General features: G+C 37.1%; 1 protein-coding gene across 2 annotated transcripts in view; it reads right to left on the bottom strand.

The window, feature by feature from the left end:
* Window positions 1-12502, bottom strand: part of ERLIN1 (ER lipid raft associated 1) — a 35647-nt gene that overhangs the window by 20701 nt on the left and 2444 nt on the right. For both annotated transcript variants that reach the window (XM_003825464.4, XM_063607853.1), the window contains exons 4-7: window positions 8086-8132; window positions 7019-7080; window positions 4840-4965; window positions 3094-3167 (exon numbers count right to left, since the gene is read on the bottom strand). In XM_003825464.4, the coding sequence (XP_003825512.1) occupies window positions 3094-3167; window positions 4840-4965; window positions 7019-7080; window positions 8086-8132 (309 nt within the window). The remainder of the gene's footprint in view (window positions 1-3093; window positions 3168-4839; window positions 4966-7018; window positions 7081-8085; window positions 8133-12502) is intronic.

A 12502-nucleotide genomic window follows, 5' to 3' on the forward strand; every position in this document is an offset into this window, starting at 1 on the left:
CAATTTTTATAATTTCTAATTTTAATTGCTATACTTTTAAGGTGGTGAAAAGCTCTTTAAACATGCCAGCTCAGCAACACACCATAAAGACAAAATCACTGAAATTACTACGTAAAACATGAACACTTCAAAGTTATCAGCAAGGAAAAAACAAAGTTAAACGACAAAGAAAAAATTGGAAGAAAATGTTTCCTATAAATATAAAAAAGAGCTACAATAACTAACATATGAAAAATAGTTTATTTTTAAAAACGAATTCTACCCCTCTCAAAGGGTAAGGTTCAAAAACAAGTTCTCTATATACAAATGCTATTTATTTATTTACAGACAGGGTTTTGCTCTGTTGCCCAGACAAGAGTACAGCATGAACACAGTTCACTGCAGCCTCAACCTGCTGTGTTCAAGTCATCCTCCCACCTCAGCCTCCCAAGTAGCTGGGACTACAGGCACATGCCACCACACCTACCTAATTTTTAAAAAAAATTTTTTGTGGAGAAGGGGTCTCACTATGTTGCCCAAGCTGACCTCAAACTCCTGGGCTCAAGGGAGCTTCCCACCTCAGCCTCCTAAAGTGGTGGGATTACAGATGTGAGCCGCTATGCCCAGCCAAAAATAGCTTATTAAAATCAGTTAGAAAAACCATTAACTACAAAAATGAGCAAAACCAACAATTTATAAATGAAATAAAAACAGCTAATAACCTAGGGTATTCAACTTCAATAATTAATACAAAATAACAGACTAATTTTCTCCAAAAGGATTGAGAAAGGGAAAGCTTGCATCTGCTAATTATTTGGGTACAATCATGCAATCAAATGTGTAAGAACTACAGCTTACCAACACTGCTAATGAGGGTGGGAGCTGCTAAAATTTTTCTAAAAGGTGATTCGGTAGTATGTATCAATAAGCCCCCAAACAGGGCATACACTTTGATCATCAATCCCACTTCAAGAATTTATTGTAAGAGAGGGATTTAAAAAGATGTACAGAATATATAAGCTTGGTCATTCCAACATGCATACAGTAGTAAAAAATTTGAAACCATAGAGATTCACTAAATATAACCATTAAAAGTAATGATTTACCAAACCTATATTTTTGTTTTGGAAAGATGTTCATAGACAATGTTAGTGAAAAAAGCAAGTATGGTATGATTCTGCTTTAGTTGAGCATGTATGCATTTATATCTACAAACATTTGTTCATATACATTAAGAACAGTCGGGAAAGATATAACAAATGATGTTATCCTTGCATAATAAGATTACTGGTGAATTTCATTTTATTCTTCATCATTTTCCTAGTATCTAACTTTTTTCTACAACATAAATAACGTGTGTGTATAAAAATTCCAAATTTATACAGAACAAATCAGTAAGAAAGAAAACAATCCAACAGAAAAATGGGCAAAAGATATGAATAGGCAATCAGCAGAGGACAGTATAAATGACCAATAAATGTATCAAAAGATGTTCAACCTCATTAATAACCAAAGGAATGCAAATCAAAGGGAGATATAATTGCCCACCCATCCATATGGTAACAATCAGTATGTCTGATTGCTTCCAATGTTGGTGAGTTCATGGGTCACAATTATTTGCACATATTGCTGTTAAGAATGTACATTTGTACAGTCAGTTTGAAAGATAATTTGTACATACAAGAACATGTGTCATGAATGTTCATTACACTATTGTTTAATAGCAAAAAACTGGGAACAGAAAAATGGCTAAGTAATACAAGGCAAGGAATTCTAAACAACAGTTGAATGAGCTAGATCTCTGAGTAACACCCTGGGCAGAATCAAGAGCTGACCTTCACATTCACTATCTTTAAAACTAAAAAGCTACTCCAGCTACAACTGACTTGAACAACTCAGAGGATTTTACAAAGTTACCTCTGGACATTTCAAACGACCCCTTAACTCTGGTGGCTCACCCTCAAGCGCCTGAGATAATGGCATGAATGAGGCCATGAGGAAAACCCCACCTATCTTTCAGTCTTGTTTTTGAGAAGCACAAACACATACAATCACAGTGAGTGCACACTCTCAGTAGCAGTGGTGCTGAGTGTAAAGAATTGAGAGACGTGATAAGCTTTAGTTGCAGTAATGTTCATCACAACAATCAGCAATCAACTGGTCTCCTGGAGCTCCTGAGAAAGGACACTAGAGAAGCCTCAATATAACTTCTTAGGTCATCTGGATCCAGAGCAGTGGCTTTCGAATGTTACTGACTGTGGACACAGTAAGAAACACATTTTGCACTGACGTCCAATATAAACACCTACCCCACCACACTGTGAAACACAAGTGTCACAGAATATTTAAACTTATTACATGCCATTTCTTTTCCTATTCTATTCCATTTTATTTAAAATGCTGTTCATGACTCACTAAAGTTCATTTTACAACCCACAATCTGGAAAACACAGTGACCCAAAAAAAAGCAGGGGTAAAACCTCTCACCATTCTATTTCCCAACGTCACCATCACCACTACCACTAAATTCATCTGCTACCTTGTTTTTACTAGGGCTCTCCCTCCCACTTGAAATACCTTTCTCATTCTTCCCCCATTTAAATCCAATTAATTTTTCCAAACCTACTTAAAATCTCAACTCAATCACAGCCCTCTCCTAGACACACGGTCTTCCAATGTTCTCTTACTCTTACAGCAATAATCATTCAATAGATTCATCTGTCAATTAATACTTTGTGATAACTATTTTGTCCAGGATTGTTCAAATTTTACACTTGAACTCCCTTTTCATAATCTTACTGAGGGCAGGGATTATGCTTACACTGATTTATAACCATTACTGTATCTTAATGCTTCATACATGGCAGAAATATGAATTTTACTTCCTTGTAAGAGCCTCAGCTTATCAGTTCCCTCTAGGAGTTCACAAATGTCACCCATAGTAAGCTACAAGAGTATTTTATTTTGGCAGAGATCTAAAGTCAAATTGAGAAAGGTATTCTATAAATCACCATAGCATCTCAAATAATTGCTGAATAAAACAATCCAATGAAAGGAGGAACAAACTCAAAGCTCTCAAAATCCCCAGAGAACTTCCCTAGGAAAAGAACTTACCTGTATAGTGAGACCTGGGGCCATGAGGTTTAAGTCTTTCTGCAGAGCTTGCTTCAGGTTTTCATCTATTTGATCTGTTTTTTAAGCCAAGAACAACAGATCTCATGATAGTCAATTTTTTTTTACATTGTATTCATAATGAAACAAAACTAATCATTATTAGACCTAAAGTTTCCACAGTACTATTCTTTTACAGAGCTTAAACTGCCTTTTCTTCCCTTTTGTGTGGGGAAAAAAATTGCGAGGAATTATCTAATAAAGAAATTAAGGAACGAAGATGACAAGCAGATAGTCTGTTTATCCAATAAGTTTACCCACTAAATGTATTACTTAACTATGGATAAGCTTTTTTACTGGGTAACTTATTAGACTTATTTACTGGATAAACAACTACTGGGTAAAATATGTTGATCTAATAAATGGAGAATCTGGATCTCTAGTATCTTAATTCAGGGCTCTTACTCAATATGTATCCTCATTCTCAAAGAAAAACAAATTTCTATGTTCAGTAAATCTTTACTCAAATTCCCAAATAACTAAACTTCATTTCCATGGATCTCAGCCTCACTATTATTTTGGATTTAAAGAGAGAGAGAGAGAGAGAGAGAGAGAGAGAGAAGCTCATAGAAAAGTATTTGAAGTATACACAGCATGAACACTTGGGCTTGTAACTATGCACTTTCTATTCACCTCAATGGTACTTTCGCTATTTAAACGACTGGTGGTGAGACAAAGCAGGACCCATCAGTTTCCTCATATGCCACTTCAGTGGTTGACAATCACCAAAGAGGACTCAATTGGTAGATTTTAAATTGATTACTCTTGCTTATTCCTTCATCTTAGAAATTCACTAAAAATTTCAGGAGGGAAAAGTGAGCTACCAACAGCAACAACTCATTCCCTGGTCAGAACTTCCACTATTATAAATGAAAAGTAAGTTGTACAGAAGTGAGTTAAGAAAGCAGGGCTGATACTGCGATCCTTAGAAAGGCCTTTTGTAAACTCGTCCTTGGTTGGCACCTAGGAACTTGGATTTGTAGAAGGGTCCCACTATCCCCAGAGCTAATACAATTGACTTGCTGTGAACTGTTTATACAATGTGGTTTAAGCCAAACACCTGCATTCCTTCCAGGAGTCTGGAATTTTGATATGTGGTAGGCAGAGGGTGCCTACATAATCAGCCCCCAGTGAAAACCCTGGGCAATGAGTCTCCAATGAGCTTCCCTAGTAGACAACATTTCACATGTGTTGTCACAGCTTGTTGCTGTGGGAATTAGGCACATGTTTGACTCTTGGAAGCCTGCACCTGCTTTCCTCTGCACTTTGCTGGTGTGCCTTTGCCTCTCGCTGATTTTGCTTTGTACCCTTTGGCTGTAATAAATCTTAGCTGTGAACACAACTATGTGCTGAGTCCTGTCAGTCTCCTACCAAATCATCAAAAATGGGAGCCTCAAGACACAGGTTTCTAAATTTTTCAAATTATCTATTAAAACATCAACAAAGCTAATTTTCACTAAGTTATTACAGTAAAAACAGAATACAGTCTGTGAGTAGTTTTTCCAATCTCTAACAAGTTATATAAAAATTTTTAAACTTAAGATAAAAAATATTTTAAAGACAATTGCTCTACGATAAATTCAGAAGAAATGCTTAAATAGCACTAAGGTTTACCAATATAACCTCAATAAGTAAGCTGAACTAGATTTCCAATTGGCTATTTACATACATAAGAATTAAGACACTTACCAAACAATTCAATGTAAACTTCCTGAAGTGTGTGGGCACTGCAGAACTGGTTCAGCTCATGGTGGATTTTATTGAAGATTAAGGTCTTGTCATAATCTGCAGTATAGTTCCTCACGATATCAAACACTGAAGGAGAGGTACAACCCATGTTTGTTTTACCCAACAATGACACAGGTACCTTCAAATTCAGCCAGGGTAAAAGTCAGGGTGATATATTACACATGAGGAAAAGTGCCAACAAAATAGTGAAACCAAAAACCACAACTAACAAATCTTGATGTGTTGCTTGTGCTCAATTTTCCAAATACCTTGCATTTGTAATACTAATGCCAAACACCTGCTGGTTAGCCCGTCAAACAGGGGCTAACTTTAAAGTCCACACTAAAGTATCCATTATTTTGGAGGTAATAAGGAACTATCAAAGGTTTCAAGCAAGGGCATGACAGTCAGATTTACGCTTTGGCCAGCAGTGTGAAGATGAACTGAGAGGCATAAAGATCAGAGGCAGGGAAAGCATAAGGCAATTACTGCAAAAGTTTAGCTAAGAGGTAAAGAGAGACTAGGCAAACTGAGGAACAGTAGAAATAGAAGAAAGCAGTTGCAAAAGACCATTTTTAAAAAGGCAATTTTTTAAAGTTGTTAAAACATTAACTGAGCTGGGCTTTATATCAGGTAATTTACATAAATTAGCACTAAATTCTCCTAAATTTGCATATTAGGAAACTAAGAAACAGAGAATTTTAGAAATGCCCAAAAGGTACATACTAGACCATGTCAGAACCTGTTCTTTATCTACAAAAACATGCCTCTTTCTACTTCTGTCTTCAGATCCAAGAATTTGCTCCACTGGCCTTCCCATGTGGGATATTAGATGCAACTGGATTTCAAATCCGACTGGGCGCGGTGGCTCATGCCTGTAATCCCAGCACTTTGGGAGGCTGAGGTGGGTGGATCATTTGAGTCAGGAGTTCAAGACCAGCCTGGCCAACATGGTGAAACACTGTCTCTACTAAAAATACAAAAATTAGCCTGGTGTGGAGGCATATACCTGTAGTGTACTAGGGAGGCTGAGGCAGGAGAATTGCATGAACCCAAAAGGCAGAGGTTGCACTGAGCTGAGATCGTGCCACTGCACTCCAGCCTGGGTGACAGAACAAGACTCCATCTCAAAAAAGCAAAAAAATTAATGGACAGGCCATTAATAAATACTTAATGACTAAATCATTTGCTTGATCATTTCCCAAATGAATTATATCTAAATAGTTTCCTATTTAATCTCTGGTTAAAGAATCATCAGTCCCTTCCCTTTTTCAATCATAATCCATTCCAGTGATTTGTAATCAAGGAAAGGAGATGAAAAAAAGACAAGGAAAATGCTTACTCTCTGAAAAATATAATCCAAATGCCCTTGACAGTAATACGCCTGCTCTCTACTCTGAAATCTTTTCACTATTTGTGCCTGTACCGGTTATGTGAAATTTATTATGACCTTACATCCCAATATATCCTTTTTTAGGTCTGTATTATGTCTTCTCAAGTAAAATTAAAACCCCTGAAGGCAAAGGCTATAATTTCATCTTTTCAAATTATTCTTGCCAAACACAATATTCTGTGCATACTAGACATGCCAGTTTTATTAACAAGCAGGCATATAAGACGGTGTATCTTTCTTCAGGGCTTCTAATTAAGTTTTTGATTACAACAGTACCTACCCACCCCATACCTGTAGGTTTTCATCTTTTATCAAGAAAATGCTTTCCCCACATTGAAGGCTTTCAGACTGCTTTGCAAATTATAGCAAATCTCAACTACAAAATACTTCTCTTTGATGGCAAATCAGTGTGGGCCAAGGAATTGATCAGTTACAGATTTCAAACACCCAAGGAAATTATCTCTCATCCTGACTGGATAAAATACTACTTTCCTATTCTAGAAATAACCAATGACCATTTTGCTCTTAGAAACACTAAGCTCAGAGAAGAGTAACTCATACAGTTGCAGAAAGTCAACTCTGTCCAGAACTTCTGACCTATTTTTGCCTCTATTCCCCAGAAATTTATTAATCAGTGATCAATGAAGTCATAAAACTTTCGAAGTACCCTTCTATTGCTCAAAGAATCTCTCAGCTATAAATCCTCTGGCTATAACTATAAAAACCACAGGTAGATGGGTAACATACCTGCATAAGGAGCCAACATATTAACCACTTCTATTCGGTCAATATAGATCATGACCCCACCACTAAAAACAAAGAAAAAAAGTGTGAACTACTAAAGGCAATCCATAAAACACAGTTATAGATAGACCTGGTGAGAAGCGATAATCAAACATACTAATATTCACTTAAAACACAGAAAGAGTTCGCTTCCTTTTTCATAGCATTTCTGTCCCTCTATAGATGTCAATGTCTTTTGTACACTTGTAATAGTCATTTAAAATAAGTAATTTAAAAAATACCTTGAACTTCACATTCTTCTTTTGATACAATTCAATGCAGTGATTATACCCTAGAAATAATTTGGGCCCTGCTTCCCTTTCTTTCCCTAAACCTCTTTAGGACAGCAATTCTCAAAGTGAGGTCTTCAGACCAGCAGTATCAGCATCACCCAGGAACTTTTGTTAGAAATGCAAATTCTCGGGCCTCACTCCAGACCTATTGAATCAGAAACTCTAAATTGGATGGCATTTAACACTACAGATGAGAAGAAGGTGGGATGATTAATTTTAAACTATGTTTTATTAAGCACCTATTCTGGGCCAAGTTCTGGTTAGGCACTTCATATACAGTAATTCTAATCCTTACGACAACTCTGCAAGGTAGATTTTACTGCCTTTATAAAGGAGGAAACTAAGCTTTAAAGTGTCAATAAAGGAATGTGTTGGGGAAAGAGGTATATAAAAACTGTTTGTACTTTTTGCTCAATTTCACTATGAACCTAAAACTGCTGTAAAAAATAAAGTCTTTAAAAAATAGTCAATAAAGCAGATGCAGCAGTGCTAATACACAGTTAGGTCTACTTGCTCTAAAACTCCAGTTTTTTCCAATAATACCATAAGAACAATAATGGTTCTTAAGATGGAAAAGCTCCTATTTGGAGATAGGCCTTTGCTCAAACAATGCTCAGATCAGAAGTCCCCTTGGGTTAACTATCATGCCTATTTGAGATATGTCTAAGTGATCATAGCTGTAGGAACAGAAACTCTGTCTGAGCTAAAGGGAGGCTCGTAGGCAAAGAGAAAGCTTACCTTGTTCCACAAGGCACATTTTTAACTTCATCAGTTTGTAGTGTTGTCTAGGGAGGAAAAGATATCTCATCAACACTCAAGACACACATTGTCAAAAAACTACTGGTACCAGAGGCAAATCTCTGGAAAGCTGCTGACAGTAAGTACAGCAGAGATCCATCACAATTTCAGTTCCCAAAGATTAGCTCTCAGAACAGTCATTTCTTTTTGTATTCTAGTAGAAATGAAAGACTTGAGACAGAAAATATTTTACAGCAATTTTTTTTTTTTTTTGGAGACAGAGTCTTGCTTTGTCACCCAGGCTGGAATGCAGTGGTGCAATCTTGGCTCACTGCAACCTCTGCCTCCTGGGTTCAGGCGGTTCTTGTGCCCCAGCCTCCCAAGTAGCTGGGATTACAGGTATGCACCACCACGCTCAGCTAATTTTTGTATTTTTAGTAAAGATGAGGTTTCACCATGTTGGCCAGGCTGGTCTTGAACTCCTGGCCTCAAGTGATCCACCCACCTTGGCCTCCCAAAGTGCTGGGATTACAGGCGTGAGCCACTGTGCCTGGCCTACAGCGAATGTTTGAATTAAGATTCACTGGGAAAGGTTCAATGTTCAGTCTGCTAATAAGCAGAAAACTCTTCCAGAGTCCCTTACCTGCCTGGCGCTGGCCAGGGGTTGTAAACAACACAGCTTGCTCACATAGATACTGTGGCTACGACTTGCACTCTGAACTTTGATTCCACTGCTAATATTACTATTTATGTTGAAGATAAAAGAGATTTTATGCATACAAGTACTCTAAGACTCAAAGCTGCCCTTGAATCCAACAGCAACCTTTCTTCTCTAAAGCTGTGGTCAACATTTTAGTTTAGTACCTAGTGATCTCTCACATGTCCTATTCAGTTTCCTTTTTAATAGAAGTGCTACCACCAGTACTGCTTCCTCCTGGTGAACCAACAATCTGGTACTTAATTGCTTTGCCCTTGTCACACCTTTGTTCAGATCCAGAATGAATGACTTCCTGCTGTACTCTAAGGCCTCAAATAGGTCAGCACCTAATGAGTACATTCTAGACATACTGCATCTTATCAAGCACAAAGCAAAGGAAAAAGGAATCACAGTCCCTGTTTCCAGAGAGTTCACAATCCAGCACAGGAGACAAAACGTTACAATGCAATCAATCCATCAACAGGTACAAAACAAAACAAAACAAAACCAAAAACACAAATTATAAACTGAACTGTTAAGTGGTAAATTACAGAAAGTGAAAAAAATAGTAGTTTGAAAAGCTCTCTGAGGTGAAGGATTTATAAGCCAGGTCTAGAGTGGGAGAAATAAGAACAGATGAGGCAGAGGAACATCTTAAGCTCAATAAATATCCTACTGAAATACACACAGTTGAAGACAATATGTGTACAGGTGAACGACAGTAGATAGGCTTGCCTGGAGCAGAAGGGACAATTTGGATGAAAGATGAAATTCTGACAATAGACCATGGTAATACTAGATAGAGGGCCCTGAATGCTGGCTGGGGAGTTTGGGATCTCTCTAGTTCACCTTATATACAGTCACAAAACGAACCATTCAAAAATATGTTTACTTAATTCCTTTTCTCACATGTGATGTAGTTCTCATTCTCCATCTTATAGGGAGGTAAGAAAACCAGCTGGGAGGCTAAATAATTAATTTATTTAGATTAATTCAGTAAAGGCCATGAAAGCTGTCAATCCAGACATAATAGAGGAGGTATCTGATACTTGGTTGATATAAAATTCCAGGAGGGGAAAGAATAAAAAATAACTCTTAGGTTGAGACATTAGAATGACAGTAAACATTGGTGGCAGTTCTAGGTTAAGGGGATTGATGAAGAGACAAATTATATTTATTTCCTTTAAAACATTAATTCAGTTTCCATATTCCACACCAACTTTAAATACACGTTCCTATTTAAACCAAAAGGATATTCTCTAGCCAATTTTCAAACTCAGAAGAACTAGGAAAGAGTTCAAATGTTAAATCTTCCATTTAACACCCTATCTTTATGTACTTTTATATTTCTTTTATGTCCTCTTAAAAATTACTTTCCCAGTATGACAGAAAATTTATTTAAAAAGTGAATCTATAGTTACTTTATGAAGGCTGAAGGTTTTCATATAATTTCTCCATTGCTTTTTCTTTTTACATCATATATGGAATTTCACATTTATATACATTCCTTTCAATTGCCAAGTTTGTTAAACCATTTGTTTATCTGGACTATGTCTTCTAATATGTTCCAAAAATTCCTAAAAATAAATTTATGTCTTACTCTCTTACTCTCCTAAGAACACTCCTTTTTTTTTTTTTTTTTTTTTGAGACGGAGTCTTCCTCTGTTGCCCAGGCTGGAGTGCAAGGGTACGATCTCGGCTCACTGCAACCTTGGTCTCCCAGGTTCAAGCAATTCTCCTGCCTCAGCCTCCCAAATAGCTGGGATTACAGGCACGCACAACCACGCCCAGCTAATTTTTGTATTTTTGTAGACACAGCGTTTGACCAGGTTGGCCAGGCTGGTCTTGAACTCCTGACCTCAAGTGATCTGCCTGCCTCGGCCTCCCAAAGTGCTGGAATTACAGGCGTGAGCTGCCACGCCCGGCCAAGAACACTTTTTAAATATGGTTTTATTAATATAATTATTTCCTAGAATGTTACCATTTTACACATAAAGAACATTCCTATTTAGTCACACTGGCTGGCTCTAGCCCATGTAAAACTTTTTTGTAGATGCGAAGTATTTTAGTTTACACTGAAGTCTCTGTACTAATTTCATTTACATCTCTTATGATAGTTTATTATTAAATATATACACACACTATATTTGTTATATATATACACAATTAAACTCCAAAATCTGTTTACTATTATCTATATCTCCTTTATTTATATTTTTGCATCAGTATGACTTAACATACTAAGCATGAAGGCAGAGACAGATCTACCCGGTTTTGAACAAGATCTATTTGTTAGAGCCTTGATTTTTTTTTTTTTTTTTTTTAAGAGACGGAGTTTCCCCATGTTGCCCAGGCTGGTCTCAAACTCCTAGGCTCAAGCGATCCACCTGCTTCGGCCTCCCAAAGTGCTCAGATTACAGGCATGAGCCACTGCGCCCGGCCTTAGAGTCTTGATTTTTAAGGGTCTAATGCTGCCATTGCTAACATTATTATAGATTGTTTCGGCTGTTGATGAGGTTATGTAATTAAAATTCCTCCTTTCACAGAAGACTAACTGAAGTCTATGACAGTTAAGCAATTTTTCCAAAGTCATGCCACCAACTGGCGGCAACGCCGGGTCCCCATGTTCATTACACCACATTGCTTCCTGAGAAATCAGCTCAATTTAACAACTTCCACCATAAATAGAAAGCCAGAAATATAAATGTGTTACAACTCCTGCCTTTAAGAAAACTGGAGCCTTTCTGGAAAGAAAACACACAAAAAAACTTAGCAAACAATGCAAGACAACAATATTAAAGAAAATAAGACAAAGGGCCAAAATTTACAATATAGACTTTAAGAGCTATAGATCAGAAGAGGAAGAATCTGGGATGAACCTTTAAAAGCCTGGCAAGATTTAGACAGGAGAGAAGGAATGGAGAGTGAGATGGCAGATAAAGAAGTGATGGCATGAACTAAGGAAAGAATGGGTAAAATAAATATGGAACAACATATGGAAATCAGTCTGATTAGGGGAAGAATACATTTCACTTCAGTAGACACAATTCTTTCCCTAAGCCATCTAAAAGGGGACAGGAAGAAAACCTAGGGGATTTAAGAATTTATAATTAAACTCTCACTTAGCAGGAAGCCTAGACATAAGATTACAAGATTAAATAACACAGAATTTTCCTGAGTCCTGAAAAATTAGCAGCAGATGGCAGACAAACTTCTGAATCCAAAGATTTATGATCACACTGGGCTTGCGAAAGTGGTCACAGCCTAATCCTGGTTTTGTCATCTTGTTACATTGAAAGATACTTATTTTATTGTCTCCCATGGCCAAGACACTTTTCAAGGATTAGACACTTATTTCAAATATCCCGGGATGCCATCAAAATATAACATTCACTAAGGTTCCACATAAAACTGTGCTTAATATACCAGGCAAAAAAACATGAGGCAGAAAGGTTGTGTATAAAAATTTTGATCCTCCATGTTAACAGTAGCCCAGGAGCCTGCCTCTATGGAAACTAAACACTGTTCTAAATCACATAATCACTGGTTTGTATGTCTAGCTGTGTTTCTAATTCTTACTTTTATTGTGACAGCAGCAACAGAAAATTTGCTATATACCACGATATAGATGGTAGAAGTCAGTCCTTCCAAGCTTCCTGGTTCATACCTTTAATTCATTTCAAGTAAGTGAGGTGGTTTAACATCATAACTTGTGTTGTA

This window comes from Pan paniscus, chromosome 8 (genome assembly GCF_029289425.2).
Source record: "Pan paniscus chromosome 8, NHGRI_mPanPan1-v2.0_pri, whole genome shotgun sequence".
In the NCBI taxonomy this organism is placed as follows: domain Eukaryota; kingdom Metazoa; phylum Chordata; class Mammalia; order Primates; family Hominidae; genus Pan; species Pan paniscus.